General features: G+C 47.0%; 1 protein-coding gene across 6 annotated transcripts in view; it reads right to left on the bottom strand.

The window, feature by feature from the left end:
* The window catches only part of CRACR2B (calcium release activated channel regulator 2B), a 90,341-nt gene that overhangs the window by 33,136 nt on the left and 34,015 nt on the right, over positions 1-23,190 (bottom strand). For all 6 annotated transcript variants that reach the window (XR_012159316.1, XR_012159314.1, XR_012159317.1 and 3 more), the window contains exons 4-10: positions 17,679-17,850; positions 13,726-13,872; positions 12,903-12,993; positions 11,895-11,987; positions 4,754-4,941; positions 3,494-3,565; positions 2,797-2,851 (exon numbers count right to left, since the gene is read on the bottom strand). Coding sequence is in view for 3 of the 6 variants with exons in the window: in XM_073347165.2 (XP_073203266.1) it covers positions 2,797-2,851; positions 3,494-3,565; positions 4,754-4,941; positions 11,895-11,987; positions 12,903-12,993; positions 13,726-13,872; positions 17,679-17,850 (818 nt within the window). In the remaining 3 variants the exon portion in view is untranslated. The remainder of the gene's footprint in view (positions 1-2,796; positions 2,852-3,493; positions 3,566-4,753; positions 4,942-11,894; positions 11,988-12,902; positions 12,994-13,725; positions 13,873-17,678; positions 17,851-23,190) is intronic.

Genomic DNA, 23,190 nt, shown 5'->3' with positions numbered 1-23,190 from the left:
CGTGTCATATATATTACATATAGATGCATGCACACTCATACACACACAAACAACAGCTAAATGTCTGAATGCCTCAAAATAAGAGACCCAACTATTGTTGTAACAGCTGAAGTAGCCTGGTCTTGCCTGAGTGCTGACCTGGCTTTTCTTCTGGAGCAGGTTTTGACTGCAATCTATGTTGAATCTAAGCCTATGGGTAACTGAGGTTTTGGTCGCTAACTCTATACAGTAACATTTCACACACAGGGCTAGAAAAATGGGTCTGATATAAATCAGCCCCACCTCACTGACTTCATTTGAACTCTGCTGATTTACACCCGATGAGGATCTGGCCCCCAAATTCCCAAAATAAAGAAATATGGCAAGAAACGGATCAGTGTTTTCTCCTGACCTGTCGTTTTGGGTGTGGCTGAGGTTTCAATGCAACGCCCAGGTCGGGGCTCGGGGACAGATTCCAGTCTCCAAGACAGTCCATACCTCAGGCGCCCCATGTTCAGTACAGAAGCTTTTACTGGCCTCTTTAATGGTGTCTGTGACTGTTTCCTAAATAAGTTGCTAACTTTTTTCCTATTGCCATCACCCCCGTCAATTAAACCACATTTAAAAAACCCAGCTAAGCGAGATGAGCCCCACACTTCTAGGGCAGAAATATCTTAGAGTGGAGGTGTGTTTGTAGTATTCCTCTGAACGGCTCTAAAACAAAACAACACAAACGGATTCTGCTTCTGCTCTTTAGGCTATACAGACTGCCTCAAAGAGGGTCCTTCCCCCCATTTTATTTAACATCAGAAAAACCAGGCCCTGACTTCCTTCATACTGGTGGAGGACGAGAACAGGCTGATACCACAACAGGCTGAAAACTGAGATGAACCTCTCGGCAGGGGGAGGGGATGCTAAAGCCTTGTCCACACTGGGAGATTATTCATATAGGTACACCAATGCCACTGAACCGGTGCAAATAAGCTGCACCGGTGTCACAAGTGCCTTGCACCAGTACAACTGCCCCCGTTTGAAATCAAGGTAAAAGGAGCCAGGGGGGAGGTTTCCTTGACACAACAGATCATTAAGAAGAACAGCTAGGATGCCAAGAGGGTGGTTATCATCCCAACAACCACTGGAGCTCAGCAGTCTGGGTAGGTGTGACGGAAAGGCCTGGCATTGAAGCAGAATATAGTGAAAAAGGTAAAAGCACCATTTCCCCCCCCTGTTTGCATTGGACTCTGCAATACGGTGATCTGTTTTTATTGGGTTATTTTTCCAGGAGAAGGCAGTATGCGAACATGCCATGTGATCCCTATGATAAAGCCAGCAACTGGACTGGATATCCTGAATGACTGCATACCAGCTCTTGGTGCAGCAGCCACTCCGGTTCCTCTGGAAGAGGTGAGCTGGTACCTCCTCCAGATGGCTTAGCTGACACTTTTCACCCAGGACACAGGCAGAGCTGGAACTGTGTGCTCTGACAGGGTGGATTCCAGCTATGGTCTAGATTGTGGCTGGCTACCCACCACCAACTTGCACCACAACACTCACGCACGCGATTAGCAGCTTCCCCATGCAGGGTTCAGAAACAAATCCCGCCCCCTGACCCCCAGAGGAAATCGTCAATGCAATTACGTTGTTCTGAAACAAGCCCTTCCTTCTTTGGATTTTACTCCAGCCTTTCTTCCAGGAGGAGCAGCTCGCAGCCAAAGCATAGACGGGACCCCTGGAACTGATCCCAGTCACATGTCATCAGGCTGGTCTTGCTGGTTTTACTGACCCCTACCCAAGTGCCAGCCTGGCTTGGACTTGCTGGATCCTCCTTACCCCAGCCCTCCGCTTTGCTTCATCCCCTCCTTGCATGCTCATTGACATTGCTGGAAGGCCGTCCCCTCCACATCTTCACCAGTGGAACACGGTGGCAAGGTTGGGGGAAGATGACCCCTGGTTGCAAGGATGGATCCAAGTGTGGGTGAAGGGGAGGGGAAAGGAGCTTTGCTGCAAGATGAATGAAGGGCCCACAAGGACGTCCACCTACACCACACGCTCTTACTAGTCTGGGAGGCCATCCAGCCTTTAAGTAAATGCTGGGATGCTGGTGAGCCCGCCTGCCTCATACATCATATGGTGCCAATTGCTCAGCTCACCCCCCATCCAAGGCTGCATCTTCAAGACGATCAGATTGTAGGCGAAGGTGATGCAGATGAGGCCCACAGTGAACCCAGTGGTGCTGTTCCCCTTCCTTTATGGGGTCTGAGCCCCATCCCCCTCCTTGAGGGCTTGCTGTTGCATGTCTGTGCAGCACATTTGACAGGGATAGGGCTGGGACCAGGCTGGCAGCGGCTGGCACAAAGGACGGAGGGGCCAGGCAGTACTACTTGCTATTAACTCAAATGGGCCCTGGAGGCTGCAGAGATGGGTGCCGGCAGGCAGACAATCTCGCTGGACTCTACCCCATCATCACCATTCAGGCTAACACAGCCTGACCTCCGGCGTGGGATTCAGCACCAATGTCCTCCTGGCCTTGAATTCCCTGGCTCAATCACAAACTCCCTTGGTCCCCACACTTGGGCTCCCCCTTCACCACTGCCACAGGACAGTGGACTCCAGCAGCCCCATCCCACCAGCTTGAATGTAATCTGCACGGCACTCTCCAGAACAGGAGAAGTGCGTGGAAGTCTAAGGTGCTACACCAGGCCTCAGATGCTTGGGTCAGTGTCCCCCGTGGAAGTGCAGGGCCCCCGAATGATGACAATAACAGCAGCAGTCGAAAGGGCGGTGGTTGGGGATTAGGATTTTCTTTCTTAGACTAACCAGCTTCTTGGCTTCAAAGGCATCTCTGTCATCCCGAAGCTTCTTGTTCATCTCTCTGCTCCAAAGGAAGGTGAGAGAGAGAGAAGCAGAGTGGTTACCAAACACTCCTAGGGAGCAGGGCAGACACCAACACTAGAGAGCTAATTAGGGAAATAAGGATCCCCTTCCTGCCAGATGGGTTGGATGGGGGGTCTCAGTCCAGATAACAATGGGACTCCATAGTATTCCCTTAAACAGGAGGAAAGAATAATCCCCTTCACTGGATGAATTGCTGGGTGACATCCTATGGCCTGTGTTATGCAGGAGGTCAAGCTGGATGATTATACTGGCCCCTTTGTGAATCTATGGATGCCACCGAAATACATTCAATATTATTACAGCTTTCTGGAGAGACAAAGAATTCGTATGGTGCTTTGGCAGTGTTGTCACATCTGGAAACAAGCTAGCCAGAAGAGGACCAGAGCTAACAAACCAGCCCAAATCCCTTTGGCTATTGGTTGGAGGATTCCCAACTCCCACCCCAAAGAGTCACTAATTCTGGATGCCAAGGAACTCTCCCAGAGCAAACAAGCATTCTTGGGCACAGCTGGAGTTTTGAATCTATTTCTGTCTGTGGGGTGGATAATGCCTCTGACCTCTCCACCTCTTCTCTAGTCTCCTCTCTAGGGAAGTAGCAGTTTCTCAACACCCCCCTTACCTGAGGAGCTCCAGCTGTCGAAGAAGGCTTTGTTTCTCTTTCTGCATGTTCTTAGAGACTCTAAACACATCCCTGTGTGAAGGGAGGGGAAAAGAAAACAAGGAAGAAAAAGAAACAAGGTTAAGTGAAAGATTAGAAAGGATGGAACCCCCCGCCCCCTCATGCACACACAAGTGATGTTGCTAAAGGTACAAGCCTGCCAGCTTCAATGATAGTTCAGTGGATAGAGCCTTGGCTTTGGAGCCAGCGAAAGATCTGAGTTCTGTCACTAGCCTACTCTGTGTCCTTGGGCAAGTCACTTTCCTTCTCAGCACCTCAGTTACCCCACTTATAAAATAGGGATAATGTCACGTCTGGGTCATGGGCAGCCCAACCTAGTAATTAGAGCCAGAGTTTGCAGTCACAATATAGGAATTAAGAATTGGCTTGATCAGGATACCGGGAGGTCAGAAGTAGGACACACGCTGGAGGTTCAGGAACCACAAGGTAGAGGCTAAGAGTCAAACTGGATGGAGATGCCAGGAAATGGAGCAGGAAGCACAAGGCATGCAGTCCAGAGCAGGATGGAGCCCACTTGTTCAGACAGGTGCCTGCTGCTGGCTTATGTAGCACCAGTGGGCCACACTGGGGCTAGGCTTTGTAGGTCCCATATAAGCTGCTGCCAGGTGGAGGGTTGGAAAGTGGCTGCTCCCAGGAACCTTGTGGGCCCAGGTTTGAGACCCGCGGGTCATGACTGATAATGATACTTGCCTCTGTTTGTTAATGCATCATGAGATGAAAAGCTGCTATGTCAAAGAACTAAGTCTTATTATTAGGTAAAGGCTGAAGAGATGCACCCCACAGTGGTTACGATACAATTATTGTAACCTCTCTAGCTGAGGCTACAATAAACTGGAGAGCACATGAAAGAAACCCCCCTACTGCTTTAAATAAAAATAACAATTCTTTGCCCTTGTACGGTGCTTTCCAGCCTAGCAGCTAGTAACACGTTAATTTAGCCTCACAATTCCCCTAGCAGGGGACTATTAGTATGTGTCACATTTTATCAGCGAGAAAACCACCACAGGGAGATGATTACTTGTCTTCCCCAAGATCAGGTATTGAGCTCATGACAGAGCCGTAATAGAACCCAGGTCTGCAGCTTCCAAGCGCTATTCCTTAACCACTAGACAGCTCTTCCTACTGGGTACCAGGTAAGTCATGCTGCACAAGCAGCTACCAGCTTCCACTGCACATTGTGTAACCGCTATCCAGCCATACCTGTCTTTCTGTTCCTGTTCACGCTGAGCCTCCTTCTGGAGACGCTCCAGATGCCCCTTGGCCACCTCCAGCTCCCACTTGCTTCTCTCCAGCTGCTCCAGAAGGTTTTCATTCAGAAGGTGGAGCCGCTCATTCTGCACCCGGGTCTCCAGCTGCTCAGAGTTCAGAGACTGTATTTGATGCTCCAGCTGGGAAAGAGGAAAAAGGCAGACAAAGAATAATAAAAGAGACACCTGCCAGATTCAGGAAGCCACAGCCGTATAATGGGCCAGAAAAGCAGATACACAAGGTGCTATTGAGGAGTTGCTCCAGGTAAGCTGCCCACAAGGATGTGGATAGGCTGTCAGCATTACACTCAGTGTGACGTAAAGCCACAAGCTGGGTATTTCAAAGCCTGTTATCCTGTGCTGACCCCTCTCAATTGATGCATCACAAATGTGGCACAATCGCACCCCACTGTGGAACAGTAATATCAAAGGGGAAGAGTCAAGGCTGGAGAAGCAGCAGTAATTCTGCTCACCCCACACCAAGAATAGAACATTATTATTTACTGGTTGCATGACAGTAGCACCTTGCAGCTCAGTCACAGCCCAGGAACCCAGGCTGACAAGTGCTCTACAAACAGAACAAAAAGAGCCGCTGCCCCAGAGAGCTTACTGTGTAAGTATAAGACAAGAAACAACAGATGGATGCAGGCAGACACATGGGGAGCACAAGGAAACGATGAGACAACATTGGTCAGCCTGATAGGCAGTGATCTTAGACGTACATTGAGGTTTGTGAGTACATTGAGGTTAGGTGTTTGCTTGGCAGAGGCAATGAGTGAAATGATTAGAGCAGGGAACTGGAAGTCAGGTTGCCTGGATCTCACTCAAAATACCCCTTAAATCTCATCTTGCAGCTGCCCGCTTACAAACTAGAATGAGAAGGTTTACAGCACTTTGGCAGGGGCTATCCCTGACAGGCCTTCATGCACCACCAGAATGTCACAGGCAAGCGCCTTGCTGAGCCAAGTTTAACCCTGTGGAGACAAGTAGATGTGTGCTACATTACCTGGGCACGAGGTCGAGTTAAGGACAAGGTGAGGTCTGATCTCATGCACATGCCAACCTTGCTAGGGCCCCTCTAGGAGGGGATGTGTACTCTGAACTGCCTTCTTGCTGCAAGCTTAAGTCAGACCCTTATCTGAAAGCAAGATAGCGAGAGATAAGGCAGGATCTCATGCATGGCCATCCCTGGGCAGAAGACTCCCATGGAATATAAACATCCAACTATGCTGGTGAAGCCTGGCTCTCCTCCACAGCATGGTATGCTGCGCCTGCTCTACCAGGCCAGGTGGAGACAGGTGGTGCGTGCAAACACTGGATTACTAGGGGTATGTTAGAGCAAGGGCCATTCATCCTGGATTTCTTGGAAGGCCACATGCGGACCCCATATCTAAGGAAGCCTTGCAGACAGCCTCAAAGATTAAATGTTTTAGCTTGCTAAGCACCCGGAGCAGACCCAGTGAATCCCAGTTACTTGAACCCCATCGCTTCAAACCTCCCTATCTAACAGATGGCCAACATTCCTCCATGCCTGTTGATCCTTGATTAGATAAAGCTGCTTGGTGCTGCTCAAGCCATGTGGCTAGCTGGGACCCTACCGTAGCCCTGAACAAGAACAAGTTTGTACGTATCTAAAGCAGAATCATTAGCTGGTCCGGTCGTGGAATCTACACAAAGGAAAACCCAGAAGACACCCAAAGAGCGAAATGTCTCTGATATTTTGCTTGCTGCAGATTTGCCTAGTGCATGGATTTCCAGCTAAGCCCTTCCCATCTCCTACAAGCCATTTCTGGAAACCTAGCTCTTCCCCAAAGAATTCCAGATAAAGCAGGTCAGAAGTTGGGTCATTCTTCCTCCTGGGCAAAATTTTGATTTAAAAACAAAACAAACAAACAAAACCAAAACCAAAACAAAGAAAAACGTCGGGTTGAAAACAGAAACGATCTCCAGTTCCCGCAAAAAGCATTGAAATGTGGTGATGAAAACACAGAGATGCCTTCCGTACAGATTTTTACTGAGCTGAAAACCCTATTTTTCATCCAAAAAAGCTTCAGTGAGCCCTAATCCCAGCTGCAATGACTGCATGGGACTGTGTGTATAAACTGAATCCAACTTTAAGACAGCATCCTTTCAGGGCAGGAATGTGCCATTGGTTTGAGGCAGTTTGTCTGCTACACTGAGCCAGGAATACTTATGGCAATATATATGTATATATATATATATATATATATATAGCCACTTCAATATGACCACTAGGGAGTCCCCTCCCAAAGCGGCAGCTCTGCCATCTGGCGTGGCCAGCACTGACATGAGCACCTCTGATTGGCATGAGTTCTCCCTGGATACAATCAGCAGGCGCTAGGCAGGTAATTTGCAATGGGGAAGCTCTCTAGCAGAGGGAGGAGAGCAAAACAGGGAGCTGCTTTAGGAGAGGCAGCCACTGAACACACGTGTCTTGCTGTGTAAGGCAAGATTAGGGCCATCACGGGTGCATAAATGGAAATCAGGGTGAGGGGAACAGGGCAATCAGCTTATATGCAGCTGCCCTACTCAGCCTGCGTCTCTGTCACCACAAGCATCAGCGAGATAGGCCATCCCCACAGCATGTCACAAGGGGCTTCCTCGCCTTTTCCTTGCATTGCAAGAGTGTTGCTGCCATGCTCCTAGTGCCTGACGTAAAGCCTATTGCAGACAGTAGGAGTCTTCCCACTGACTTCAGTGGGTTTTGGATCACATCACTAAATCCTTGTCAACCCATAGAGCTCGAGACTCAAACATTGACCCTCATCTTGTTTTGTCACGTGACCGTGCTGCCCCCTCCTTGCTGGCTGTGGGTTTCGTCATGACGATCCATACATTAGCAACCTTCACTCCTACTTATTGCATTTATCTGTGCCAAGGTACGAAACCACACACCTTAAAAAAGCCTGAGTTTTCCATGCAGGATACACAGGGCATCCTGAACTTGTTCCCCCGTGCGAGACCCCAAGCATTTAGCAGAGGAGTTAACCAACAGTTCACTAAGGAAGAGGAAATGGACCATGTGGAAAGGAATGAAGTCTGCCAATTACAGACTGGTGATTTTCCTCTTTGATAGAATCCCCTCACAGGTGGGAGTGTTATCATTCGGTCTCATTGTGCCAGTAAGGGCCACTATTTTCCCTAGCATGGAAAGGATTTTGCTCCCCTGGTTATCTCAATGGTGGGAGATGAAGCAGATCAGACATATTTTCTGTGTCCACTTCTCTGTTTGTTTTAGTTTCACAGTCCATGGACCAGAACTGCAAATGCATTCTCCCCAAGAGGATTTGGGGATGGTTAACCACTCCTGCAGTCTCGGTAGTCATCAGATCATAAGTGTCTCTGGCACGATACGTTTATTCTTTGTGTTAGCCTTAGCCCCTGGGTTAAGGGGCCTCTATCCCCACCAAGGAAAGAGGTAAAAGACCCTTCATGCCCAACAGTGAGTGGATATCAGGCAAGGTCTTGTTATCTGTTTGATTTGATACCCTCCCTCCACTCACCTGAAGATGCCTCTTCCCTCCCTAACTTGGACTTTGGTGCCATCAAATAGTACACTTAAACTTTAGAACCATCCTCTAGACACTGACCGCACTGTTTACAGCGTGCTACAGTGTATGACCTGCATCATGGTTATCTACTGATATGGGCTTTCATCCATGGGCAGTTCCTAGTCAGAAGAATATCTACAGAGCTTTAAACACACACCCACACACCCCTAGCTGGGTGAGCTTGAAAGAGCAACCAGAGAAGTATCTCTCACTTTTATTCATAGGCAAGATCTATTCCGGTTCTGGAAGTAACCTAATAACAGCCATACTGGGTCAGACCAAAGGTCCAGCTAGCCCAGTATCCTGTCTTCTGACTGTGGCCAATGCCAGGTGCTTCAGAGGCAATGAACAGAACAGGTAATCATTGAGTGAGCCATCCCCTGTCGGCCACTCCCAGCTTCTGGCAAACAGAGACTAGGGACACTCAGAGCATGGGTCACATCCCTGATCATCTTGGCGAATAGCCATTGATGGACCTATCCTCTGGGAATGGATCTAGTTCTTTTTTGAAACCCATTATAGTTTTGGCCTTCACAACATCCCCTGGTAATGAGTTCCACAGAGTGACTGTGTGTTGTGTGAAGAAGTACTTCCTTTTGTTTGTTTTAAACCTGCTGCCTATTCATTTCATTGGGGGACCCCTGGTTCTTGTGTTATGTGAAGGGGTAAATAACACTTCCTTGTTCACTTTCTCCCCACCAGTCATGATTTTATAGACCTCTGTCATCTTCCCCCTTAGTCGTCTCTTTTTCAAGCTGAAAAGTCCCAGGTTTTTTAATTGCTCTTTATACGGAAGCTGTTCCATACCCCTAATCATTGTTGTTACCCTTCTCTATACCTTTTCCAATTCTAATGGATCCTTTTTGAGGTGGGGTGACCAGAACTGCACACGGTATTCAAGGTGTGGGGTGTACTATGGATTTTTGTAGTGGCATTATGATATTTTCTGTCTTATTATCTATCCCTTTCAATCTTAATGGTTCCTATCATTCTGTTCGCTTTTTTGACTGCTGCTACACATTGAGCGGATGTTTCCAGGGAACTATCCACAATGACTCCAAGATCTCTTTCTTGAGTGGTAACAGCTAAATTAGACCCCATCATTTTATATGTGTAGTTGGGATTATGTTTTCCAATGTGCATTACTTTGCATTTATCAACACTGAATTTCATCTGCCATTTTGTTGCCCAGTCACCCAGTTTTGTGAGATTCCTTTGTAACTCTTCGCAGTTTGCTTTGGACTTAACTATGGTGAGTAGTTTTGTATTGTCTGCAAATTTTGCCATCTCACTGTCTGCCCCTTTTTCAAAACACTTTGCACGTTTTGCTTATCATCTCATTTATCACGTGGAAGCGAGTGAGGCTCCCCTATATTTTTACCTCAGTATTAGGAACTGTAATAGATTCCTAATGTAAGATGCACAGTGCTTTATCATAATGCTGTTGCCAGCCTAGGTCATTCAGTAAGAGCATGGCCCTTGAAGCAGTGCAAGATTTGGGGCCAAATCCTCAGAGGACATAAGTTGACCCAACTCCAGTGAAGTCAGTAGAGTTATGCCAATTTACGCCAGCTGAGGATCTGGCGCTGGGACACTATTCTCCATCCCCACCCCTATACACATACCCAGCGTGTGTGCGCGGGGGGCAGAGAGGGGAAGGGCACAGGTCTAATAAGCACTGAAGAACATGGCTACTACTCATGACTCCCCTTTAGAAAGTCCTCATTAGATCAAAGCAAGACCCTCTCATCCAGTTGACATACAGAATGATATCATTCATTGTATAAGGAGCTGAGCACACCCTTCGCAAATATTGACACAACGATTACCCAAGCAGCATAGCGTTACATGACCCAGAGCAATTATTTCTTCCCTATACTCTTTTAAGAGACGTAGCCATACAATAACAAGGAAGAGTAAACATCGTTGCCCTTCCTTATCTTGATAGAAAGGGGACCAGCTGGCTGAAACGAGGATTACAGCAGTGTTGGAGTCAGGCCAGCGTTTGGTGCCTGTAAGTCACAGAGCACTAGTACCTCTTGTGAGTGGGAGGTCGGGCTAAATTAAAGTGGGATCCCCTATTTCTGGTGGCTGAAGTCAAACACCAGAAGCCTATGAGAGCAGAATGTAGGAATGCTGGCCCAGTATCACTGGGTCCTCTGATAGGCTAGTAGATATGCTTGGGGTTAAGCCCATGCTCCTGGTTAGGAAAGCTACAGCATGACAGAATGGAATACATATAGTCTGAAGCAACATAGGAGATTTGCAAGCATCTCAGTATGGGATTTACCATATTAGATTGCTTTGGTGGTCCATCTAGTCTGGTATAAACTTTCACAGAGAGCTTTAAATCCATAGATCTCAAAGCACTTTACAAAGGAAGGCAAGTATGTGAGTTAGAGAGAGGTTAAGTCAATTACCCATGGTCACATACATCAGCACCAGAGCTGGGTATAGAACTCAGGCATCCCAACTCCCAGTCTAGGACACTGCTGACATGACCACAACACCTCCTATACTCATGCTTCAGAGGAAAGCAAAGGCCACCTTAATGCACATGGTCACTTGTGAAGGTACATGAACAGGTGAGAAGATTCCTTCTTGGCCCTGTGGACGATCAACCAATACCGCGAATTAGGGGTATTCTATTTTTTGTCAAGGTACAAATTTCTTGGTCAAGGTATAGTCAAGGTCCAGACAGCAAAGAAAATAACAATAATAAAAAAACAACAATAATGATAAAAACAACAAGGAGTCTGGTGGCACCTTAAAGACTTTCAGATATATTTGAGCATAAGCTTTTGTGGGTAATACCCCCACTTCTTCAGATGCATACAGACTAACACGGCTACCCCCTGATACTTGTCAACAATAATGATGAGTAAATAAAAAGATTTCAGGATCCATTCAAAAGCATCTTGTGGTCTGGATTTGGCCCATGGTCTGCCTATGGATTACCCCACCGTGAAGAATGAGACAGGAGCACCCCAATTTCAGCACATACAACTGAAGTAGCATAAAATTATCCAAACCCTTTTTAAATCCAGCTGCAGCATTTTACTCCATGAGTTATTCTGAAGGAGACAGAAAACACAAACCACAGAGGTTAAGGGGAATTGCTGCTGGTGTTTACATGCATGAATTGCTTCTTCAGCATGGCTTTGCTGGTCAGAATTGTGGAAGGGGACACACACGGACACACACACGCGTGCGCGCTTTATTGCACATACCTCGCCAAATTATATTATCCTGCAGGAAGAAGAGGAGATTCCAAAATGGATGGGACAGGAATACAGTAGCATTTTTAAATGAACTGTGGTAACCAGCAAGAATGCTCAGGGCAGAGCCTAGCTGGAGCAGTAGGCAGGAACTGGACTGACTGGTGCAATGCAGCCAATTATCGCCCACTCTCAGCACAACTTCAGGAGCAGGGCGGTAGCTTTCAGGCTTGCCAAGGGCAGTTAAAAAGGAATTAAAGAAAGACACTGTGGGGCACCTATTTCTTCAGGAAGGCCAGGTTACCTTTTTCTGTCGGTAGAGGATTTTCTCAAGCTCCTGCTCCTTGCTGCGCAGCTCCTTCTGCAGCACGTTGCTCCTGCCGTGCCTCTGTGATTCCTGCAGAGGGGAAAGACCCATAGATTTTCATACTGTCCAGAGAACCCTGGACTGACATTTCCCAATACCAGGGACCAAAATATCATTGCTGCCCAGGAGCCTGCCACTAAATGACCCACCGCAATCCCCTCCTGCTTCAGAGACAGGAAAGTTGTAGGGTTCTCCATTGGGCCTTGTATTGAAGCCAGTTTCCCACCTGGTGGTTTAGTCTCCCTAGGGAACATCCAAGCTTGTTGCTGATCCCTTGGCCCACCCATTTCCCAACTCTATTTATTTTTTGCCTCTCACTGAAGAAGATTTACAAGGAACAGCTGTCCCTTTCTTCCAACAGTCTCATTGCAGGGGAGTTGCTCACAGAAGAGGAGGGCAGGGCAGGGCAGAAGACACACAGCAGTTCTTCTAAAAGATGGTTCTGGTTGTCTTTATAGTCTTCCCTCATGCTAATTTCCCCATACCAAATGAAATCTCAATAGTCCCTCTCAAGCTGGCTAATATCACAGATGAGAAAAGGACACTCCACAATTAACTTCTTCTGCATTGAAAACAAGAGGGTGTTCTTCAGGCCCCTTGAGAGCAGAGACCACAACCTTCCAACAAGGCAGAGATAAAAAGTGAAGCCCAGATTAGGCGGTAGCTGTCGTCAGTGTCAGAGCATATTAACTGAGGTTCCTGAGATGCACCATGAGCACTGCAACAGGGGGTGTCCTGGCCCAGTCTCCTCCAGCTAACACAGATCCTTGCACCAGTAGAAGAACAAGGCCACTGAAGATTTCAACAGAAGTCACACGGGGAGCAGAGTTAACAGGGTCACTGCCCTTGCAAATGCAGAGGAAACCAAATATTTGCCTCATTTATTAATCAAAATGCATGCCCAGCTGAGCACGTGTAGGGAGGAAATGGCCAGGCAGGATTTACCTGGCAGAGCAGTTGTTCCTTTTCCGCTTTGATCTGTTGCTCCATTTCTTCATAAAGACACCTGACTTCTCTGTCGTGGTCTGTCTCCTTCCTACCAAGGAGAAAGAGCGTGTGAGGGAGGGAGACTGAGAATGAATGTGAAAGGAAAAGAAGGAGAAATAAAGAAGGAGAGGGAGTGGGAAATCTTTATTCTCAAATAGGAGGATACAGATTTAATTTAGAATCCACACTAATAGCTTATTGGTATTACCCCAAGCACCTGGGTTTACATACACTGATAAGGGATTTCATGGCCACTCGACATCCATGGGAGCATATTTATTTGCACACAGTTTTATTTATTAGAGTCATCCATCTTAGGTACTTAATATGGCTTCCACATAGTATCTGAGTAGCTCACCATCTTTAAAGTATTTATCTCCACACCATTCCTGTGAGGCTTGTCAGTATGATTATCCCCATATTACAAATGGGGAACTGAGGCACAGAGAGACTACATGACTTGCCCAAGGTCACACAGGAATTCAGTGACAGAGGTCTCCTAAGTGCTACACTGGTGCCCTACTCACTAGACCATCCTTCCTCTCTGCAAGGAGAAAACCACATAAATTGGAGTTAGGACTCTGGCTAGATGTTAATGCCCAAATCTGGAGGGAATAGGCTAAGAGAGTCAATGCAGTATTATACATGGCACAGAAGTCTCCTTTTCTTCCTTAATCCCAGCCTCCGCCGGTTTCTCCTTGCATTTTGGGATAAGGCAATGAGTCAGGTTGCATCTAAATGAGTACCAGCTGGTTTCCAGCTGCCCTGGAGGCCTTCTTACCTCTTCAGTGCCTGCTCCATGGATTCCTTCTCATAATGCACCTCCCTGATATACGATGAAACATGGAACAGGAACTCCTCAAAGTTGGCCAAGAGATCTGGCTGTTCTTTCCGGAGACGAGACCAAAGCTCCCGAACCTCACTCTGACTGGAGCAAAGATAAGAGCGGGAGAGCCAGGGAGTTTCCATGTTATCACAGGATTGGTATTTCTTCTAACTTACACACGTTCAAGTAAAGAAGGGCTGCCCTGCATTGACCTTAGAGGTTGCATTGGATGGGCCTGTAATACTGAAGTGTGGGGGGTGGACCATGACTGGGAATGAAGACTACGAAGTAGTGGGTGGCCAGAATGAGATAAGTCATCCCAAAACCACCATATAAAACTAACTCAGCATTGCCATGAGTCAGGCCCCTCCAAAATCATGAGGCTTAAAATAAACAATAAATAAATAATAAAATTGGTTCAACCTAATAAAAAGCAGCAATTATTATAAGGCAAGGATTTTAGAGCTACTTTACAAATATTAATTATCACACAGCTACTGTGAAGTAGATCAGCATTACCCCCATTGTTTTACAGGTGGGGAAACTGAGGCACAGGGCGGTGATGTACCTTGAACAAAGTCCCATGCCAAGCTAGTGTCAGAGGTAGGAGTCACACCTTCCAGTCCCTTTCTCTAACCACCAGACTATGCTACTTTTAACAAAAACCTGAGATGATTCACCCCCTCTCAAAATGACCCAAGCATTCAAACTCTTTAGAGCAGTGTGGACTAGCGGATAGAGCACTGGATTGGGACTCAGAAGACCTGGTTTTATTCCTACCCCTGCCACTCTCTTCGGTGACCTTGGGGAAGTCTCTTCACCCCTCTGTACTTCAGTGTCCCTCATCTGTAAAAGGGGAATAATAATACTGACCTCCTTTGTAAAGCGCTTTGAGATCTACTGATGAAAAGCACAATATAACAGCTAGGCTTTATTATTATTTTTCACCGCTAGAACCATGCATCTGAACTTACTGTTTCTTTGTGCGTGATGGGGAAAAGATGGAAGAGGTCTCCATATTCCTGTAGGAATGGGATAATCCCTCCTAAACTCAACAGTTCTTCTCAAAATGAAATAGGAGGCTTAAAATGCTGCTCACTGAGAGGTAGGGATGGGGGGAGAATTACTTCTGTGCCCTATTTCTGGAGAAAATGTCTTTGGGGCAGGGACTGTCCTTTTGGTCTGTGCTTGTACAGTGCCTAGCACAGTGGGGTCCTGATCCAGGACTGCCAGGCACTACTGCAATACAAATAATAAGACAGATCAAAAAATGTAGACTAAGTCTTAGCACTCTCACTTTAAAATAATAAGGAGACCTAGCTCTTCAATAGCACTTTTCATCAGTGGACCCAAAAGCACTTCGCAAAGCAGATCAGCATCATTCCCCCCATTTTATAGATGGAGAAACTGAGGCACGGGGAAGGAAGTAACTTGCCAAAAGTTATCCAGCAGAGCAGTGGTAGAGCTGGGAATTGAACCCGGGTCTCATGACAAAAAACAGGAAATTAAGGGAGAGGTGTTCAAAAATACCCAAGGGATTTAGGAACAGACCCATTGACAGTCAAACAGGATGTGTGCACCTAAACCCACTAAGTGCCTGCAGAACACATTTAGTTGACGACTGAAAGCTTTTATGTTTGAGCTGATCGACATTTTTCAAAGGTTTTTCCCCTCAAAAAATGGTCGTTTTTTCCCCCCAACAATTTTTTTGCATAAATGTTGTCATTGACTTTTTTCATTTTTCATGACCTGAAATATGATCATCAATATTTTTCATTTACCAAAACCCCAGATTTTATTGAACAAAAATTGTCCATTTTGAACTCTCTGAAACAAAATCAACACCACTTTGTGATTTCCCCTTCCCCCACAGTTTTCAACTAATGCAGCTTTGTATTCATCTTTTGAAAAAGCTAGTTTGACCAATACAAATTCAATTTTAACATCAATTTCACTATATGTTTCTGCTGAACATATAGACTCCATCTAGTGGACAATACAGTGCAAAATATTCCATTTAACCTGGACAACTCTTTCACTGGGATATTTCTCAGGAGACAGAGATGAAGGGCAATGGATGCTGTTTAACTGGGATGGTAATATCATTATGGTAAAAGTGACCAGGTGGTGCTGTTTCACATCAGTTTCCCAGTTCTTTTTCTTAACGTGTGAACAAGTTTTTAGTCTGAAAAGAAATGCCTGTTTGTTTTGCAAGGCTCCAAAGAGGAAACTTTGTGAGCAGCAACAGAGTTTGCTCTCTGCTTTGGTCTCTCACTGGAGTCAGTTCTTGAGTCAGAGTTGCTCCCTGGGAACCGGGCATTGGTGTTGGCTGAGATTCCTGAAAGAAGAGATTGTCCTGGATGCTGTTTGATCATCTCTTTTCCAGAATTGGTATATGTGCGTAAATAAAACAAGTGACACTTTGGGTATACCCAGACTCTGCTTCACTGATTTCCCCTTCCCTGGAAAACACCCAGCAAGGCCTTGGAATTCTGCTACTGCCAGGCAAGGGGGCAATACTGGTCTCAGAAAAAGGAGCAACGATATCATCAGTTCCACTTACTGGGGCCACATTTACCCTGTTGCAAGTGACTAAGTGGTGCTTAGACAGATACACATGTCTAGTCTTAAAGAAGCTGTCAGATTTCAAAAGAAATAAGATAGGAATGAAGCCGGTATCATTTTGTTCACTGCAGCATTTTATGGCATTCACTATATTTTTTGGAACGTTGCCTGTTTATAACCTCTTCTCCTAAATCCGGCGAGGTTGTCTATGGGGATGCTTGCTGCATGGCACATCTAAATTCCTTTGGACAGTAACCAAAGACCATGCCACCTTAGCCTAGTGAATAAGTTATATTTCTTTAGGCAAGGTGATCAGTTCTGTTGGGGTTTAGGGCAAATGTTTAATTTTAAAACTATTTCTCTGGGCCAAATAAACTTTTTCCTGGGCTGGTGGATCTGTGACTGTTTCAAGGAACATCTCAGGTGAACCAATGATGATAGAGACTGATTATATACATCACTGGAAAGTTGGACACTCCAGCTTTGATTGATGTATGGCAGCTTCTTCTACCTATCATGGTTCATGATGTATCCAATCATACGAGTAATATTTGAGCTGTGCATGTACATCCACTGTGCCCTGCTCTTTGGAGCAGCAGCCTGGCCTATGACCCAGCCCGACCCACTCCTGTTCATACTTAAAGGAGAATCCTGAAAACGAAGAGGAAAAAAAATCCTACCAACTGAGGAATGCGCAGCCATGTATTTCAAAGAATGATCTGCCCTGGGGTGAATGCTCCGTCTGAGGGGATGGCTAATGACATATACATCAGATCTGAATTACCCAGATTCTCTGGGTGTTCAGATTCAAGTCCCAACAGGGTCAATTTACTTCCTCATCTTTCTAGGTGGATCAGTCAAGCTCCAGGCAGTGCATTGTGCAGCCATCTACAAATAAGACCTTAAAGACTAAGGTCCTCTGCGTGGCTGTTGAAGACCTCATGGCACTTTTGGAAAGACAAAGAACTCATCTCTTTGCCTAAATCCTCCCCACACCCATGGTTGTGCTGCGTACTGTGCACCAATTGGTTGCCATCCTGATGACAGCAATACTTCATAGCTGAAACATGAGCCTATAGCCTGTAAAGTTCTTTGGGAAAAATGCTGTATTAAAGGCCACTGGTGATTATTCAGGCTAGATATCCCAGACTCCCTTGCATTTCTAAGGCAACACATGAACTTGACACAAGGTTGGGATACAAAGTGCTAAGGCAACACTTCTGAAAGCAAGTCCTTGAAGATAGCCAGCAGTGCCAGGTCAACTTCTCTCGGTCCATGCTGAAGCACTGAGGTTTTGTTACTGTAAGATCAGACCAGGACAGAATTTGAGATTTGAGACTTACTCTTCAAAGACCTGGGCTGCGCTGAGCTGCTCCATCATTGAACAAAATCGCTTCTCCTCTTCGTCGTCTGTCTGGTCCAAGTCGTCTGACCAGCCTGACTCAAAGGTCTCCTCGAGTCTGGAGTGATCTGTGCTCCCAGACCCTTGGTACAGCTCAATCCCGATGAACTTCCCTGCAGGAAGGGGGAGGGAGGGAAGAGGGAGCCGGTGGTCACACTATATTTAACACTAGGAAAGCTTTGAGGGGCAGCCTGAACCAGCTCCAGTAGAGATGGCCAAATCCAATGATGTCTATTAAACACTGCCCTCAGATAGCAAACAGAGAGCCTGTTCTTGTATCATTATGAACGGGAGGAAATTGATCAGTATCTAGTAAGAGCTGAAGCAGCCCCCTGCTGGAGGCTCAGGAATTCAGGACTTTCAGGTGATGTGCATTTAGAGTTGAATTCATTACACCACAGTTCAGGCATTATAAGAATGGAAGGGTGGGCCTGCACTTAAGGCAGTGGACTGGCACTGGGGGGTTCAATTCCCAGCTCTGCCACAAGCTGATCTCGGGCAAGTGATCTCGGGCAAGTCACTGAATCTTTCTGTGCCTCAGTTTCCCAGTCTGTAAAATGGAGATAAAAATCCTTCCTCTCTCCTGCCCTGTGTCTACCTTGTCTGTTTAGACAGAAAGCTCTTTGAGGCAGGGCCTGTCTCTCGCTATGTGCTTGTACAGTGCCTAGAACAGAGTCTCTCCGATCTCACTTTGGACCTCTACCGGTTCTACCATAATATTAATAATTCTCCTCTCACGCCGCTCGTCTCCCCAGGTACTATGCTGAACAAAATGAGTACAGCTCTCTGAACAAGGCCCCCTCCCTGCAAAGATGACTCCCTCTCCTCGGGTCTCAGTTTATCCGGAGCACTGCACTAGGAAGGTGGAAAATATTGGGAGTTGAGATGGAAATGAGTGGGCAGGAAATTCTTTCTAAAGGAATACATCAAGCGGCTCTCTCTAGGAAAAAAAAAAAGATTTTAATGCCAAAAGGGATCATTATGACAATCTAATCTGCCCTCTTGTGTAGCATAGGCCGGAAGACCTCACTCAGTGATTCCTGCGTCAAGCCCATCACTTATGTTGGAGTTAGAGCAGGGTCGGGCAAACTTTTTGGCCTGAGGGCCACATCGGGTTTCCAAAATTGTATGGAGGGCTGGTTAGCAGAGGCTGTGCCTCCCCAAACAGCCAGGCATGGCCTGGCTCCTGCCCCCTATCCGACTCCCCATGCTTCTTGCCCCCTGATGGCCCCCCTGGAACTCCTGCCCCATCCAACCCCCCCGTTCCCTGACCCCTGACAGCCTCCCCAGGACCCCTGTCCCATCCACCACTCCCTGTCCCCTGACTGCCCCCCGCCGCCCTATCCAACCCCTCCTCTCATTCCTGACTGCCCCCGCGGCTCTGCAGTTGGGCTGCCTGGCAAGAGCTCGCAGCCCCGCCACCCAGAGCACTGAGCCAGCAGAGCAGTGAGCTGAGGCTGGGGAAGAGGGGCAATGGGCTCGCCTCCCGGGCCAGGAGCTCAGGGGCTGGGCAGGAGGGTCCCACGGGCCATAGTTTGCCCACCTCTGAGTAAGAGTGTAACTTCAATACCTGGAAAGATACTGGAACAAACGATTAAACACTCAATTTATAAGCACCTAGGGGATAATAAAGTTGTAAGAAATAGTCAGCACAGATTCGTCAAGGACAAATCATGCCAAACCAACCCGATTTCCTTCTTTAACTGGGTTACCGCTGGATGTGGGGAAACAGAAGACATGATATATCTTGATTTTAGTAAAACTTTTGACTCAGGGCTTGTCTTCACAGATTGAGGCGGCTGCAATCGGTGCAGCAGGTGTTGATTTAGCAGGTCTAGTGAAGTCCCACTAAATCGATGGCAGAGCGCTCTCCGGTCGACCCTGGTACTCCACCTCCCCGAGAGGAGTAAGGGAAGTCGACAGGAGAGCGTCTCCCGTTGACGCAGCACAGTGAAGACACCACAGTAAATTGAGCTAAACTATGTTGACTCCAGTTAAGTTATTCACCTAGCTGGAGTAGCGTAACTTAGGTCGATTTACCCCCATAGTGAAGTCAAGGCTTCAGTCCCTCATGACATTCTCATAAGCAAATTAGGGAAATACAGTCTAGATGAAATTAATATAAGTGAATGCACAAATGATTGGAAAACCATACTCAGAGAGTAGTCATCAATGGGTCCCTGTCAAACTGGGATGGCATATCTAGCGGGGTCCAACAGGGGTCAGTCCTCAGTCCAGTACTATTCAATATTTTCGCTAATGACTTGTATACCGAAGTGGAAAGTAGGCTTATAAAATTTGCAGATGACACCAAGCTGGGAGGGGTTGCAAGCATTTTGGAGAACAGGATTAGAATTCAAAACCACCTTGACAAATTGGAGAATTGGTCTGAATTCACCAAGATGAAATTCAGTAAAGATAAATGCAAAGTACTTCACTTAGGAAGGAAAAAATCAAATGCACAGCTACCAAATGGGGAATAATTGGCCAGGTGGTGGTACTGCTGAAAAGGATCTTGGATCAAGACAGAATATGGGTCAACAATGTGATGCAGTAGGCTAATATCATTCTGGGGTGTATTAATGGGACGGTTGTATGTAAAACACAGAAGGTAATTATTCCACTCTATTCGGCACTGGTGAGGCCCCAGCTTGAGCACTGTGTCCAGTTCTGGGCGCTGCACTTCAGGAAAGATGTGGACAAATTGGAGAAAGTCCAGAGGACAACAACAAAAATGATAAAAAGTTTAGAAAACCTGACTTATGAAAAAAGCTTAAAAAACTGGGCATGTTTAGTCTTGAGAAAAGATGACTGGGGGTGGGGGGGGGGGCCTGAACCTAACAACTGTCTTCTAATAGGCTAAGGGCTGTTCTAAAGAGGATGGTGATCAATTTTTTCTCCATGTCCACTGAAGGTAGGACAAGAAGCAATGGGCTTAATCTGCAGCAAAGGAGATTTCTGGCTAGATATTCGGAAACACTTCTTGAGATACGGGTAGTTAAAGCTCAGAGAACTGCCTTCCAAGGAGGTTGTGAATTCCTCATCATTGGAAGTCTTTAAGAACAGGTTAGACAAACACTGCTCAGGGCTGGTGTAGGTTTACTTGGTCCTGCCTCAGCACAGGAGGATGGACTAGTTGACTTCTCTAGGTCCCTTCCAGCCCTGCGTTTCCATGATTCTAGCTTTAAAAAAAACCAAAAACCATCCAGTATGGACTTAAAGATAAGCAAGCAGAGGCACAGGGAGCCAGAGTCTAGTTTCCTGAGCCAGGAACTTCTGGGTTCTAATCCCTGTCCTGAAATATATTTATGACTCTTGGGAAACCACCCAACTCCTCTGTGCCTCAAGTCAACAGCAGAGTAGAATCTTAACTCCATCCTTCCTGGCTCCAAGCTGCATGCTCAGACCACATGTCTACTGCATCCTTTCCATTACCTAGAGACAGTGTTTTGGTATGTCATTTGTATGACACACACTGCAGTAAAGCACAGTGTTTTGTTTTCTTTTGAATGAGATCCCGTCATTCCTCTGAGCCTGCCCCTAACAGCCTTGGTCAGTGCTCTCTGTGCCAATTCATAGACTATGAAAACTTCAGTCTCAATTTTCTTGTCAGTGAAAGGCCTTAAACATGTCCAGGCAGTTGCCATTCTCTGACATGTGGAACATGCCCAGGAAATAGGTGGGTTGCACTGTAATAAAAGTATATCCTTCTCTAGTAGCAACAGTTTAACTATCTGCTCTTGAAGTGACTGCTGTAACCCTACAGGCTTGATGCCAGCATAAAGTGCCAAGTCTGGTATGGAAGGCAGGCCTGCTGGGATTCCTGCCTGATCGGATTAACTCATAAACCTCAGAGCAATCCAGGAGAGCAGAGTACCTGGCAGTGCTTATCTCCCATTATTGTTATCTGGCCAACCATATGCCACATGCAGGGGTGAAAGTAATAATAAATTCTTACCAGTACGGGGACCGGCGCCACGGATGGAAGGGGCGGGGCTGGGGGGGAAGTCAGTCTCCCCCAGCTGGTCCATCCGAGCTGCCTGGCCTCCGCCACCCGGAGCTCCGACGGTAATTTAAAAGGGCCCAGGCCCTGGCCGCTGGGAGCCCTGGGCCCTTTTCAATCGCCAGCCCTGGGGCAGCTGCTCTTTTGCCCCTCCCCCCGGGTCGGCGGCCCAGGGCAGGGAAAGGGGCAACAATGCTAAAGTGCTGTGGCAGCGATTGAACGTCATTGCCCCTTTTGGCTCACCTGTCGGCAGCCCTAGCGGTGGGGTCCCTGCTGGCAGAGCTGCCAGCAGGGGTGGGGAAGGGGCAGCAACGTTAAAGGAGGGTCCCTTGCCACAGCAGCGCTTTAACGTTGGTGCCCCTTCTCCTCCCCCACCCACCGTCAGCGGCCCTGCCGGTATGGACCCTACCAGCAGGGCTGCCAACAGGTGGGTGGCAGCACTTTAACATGGGCTGCATACGCCGTACTGGCCCGTACCGGCTCACTTTCACCCCGGCCACATGCCAGTTACTCATATAAAGAGTCCCTGGTCCAGAGAGCTTAAAATTGAAAGAGGCAGAACACAGGAAGCACCAGGACACACAGAAGCTGGGTCAGGTTAGACATTTGTCAATATACTTGTGTGTTTCTGCAGTTTTTTATAAACCAAAACCCAGCTCAGCTTGGTTAGTGTCAAACACTATACCAGAGGCCCTTCCTGCTGTCCAGGTCTATTCCTCAAGGTCTCTCTTAAAATCCCCTGAATAGGAATTCAGAATTCCTCTTAAAGACACAGAGCCTGATTGACCACCAAGTTACTCCAGTTTTACACCAGTTTCAATGGGCCAGACTGGAGTAACAGAGCAATAAATCAGGCCCACTGTCTGTTGTGTTAATTTTGATGGAGTAAGTGGGTCCATAGAATCAACATGACCTTGTCTTGAGAGAAGGGTCTCCCTTAGATTGAGGAGACGGTAACACACACACTTGGGCCAAGGTTTGCACAAGTGGTTACCAATTCTGAGTGGCTCCATTTTTGGATGCCCAACTTGAGATAAGGGAAAGCACTGAGTATCTGCCCTCTTAAAACCAGGACCTGTAGAGTATCTCATAGGAACATAAGAATGGCCACACTGGGACAGACCAGTGGTTCATCTAGCCCAGTATCCTATCTTCTGACCGGGGCCAGTGTCGAATGCTGCAGAGGTAATGAACAGAACAGGGCAATTAGCGAGTGATCTATCCCCTGTTGTCCAGTCCCAGCTTCTGGCAATCAAAGACTTAGGGACACTCAGAGCATGGGGCTGCGTCCCTGGCCATTTTGACGAATCGCCATTGATGGAACTGTCCTCCATGAACTTATCTAGTTCTTTTTTGAACCCCATCATAGTTTTGGCCTTCCCAACATCCCCTGGGAACGATTTCCACAGGTTGACTGTGCGTTGTGTGAAGAAGTACTTTACTATGTTTG

This window comes from Lepidochelys kempii, chromosome 6 (assembly GCF_965140285.1).
Source record: "Lepidochelys kempii isolate rLepKem1 chromosome 6, rLepKem1.hap1, whole genome shotgun sequence".
Classification (NCBI taxonomy): domain Eukaryota; kingdom Metazoa; phylum Chordata; order Testudines; family Cheloniidae; genus Lepidochelys; species Lepidochelys kempii.
The sequence above is the reverse complement of the archived record's forward strand: the minus strand, read 5'-3'. Positions and strand labels throughout refer to the sequence as shown.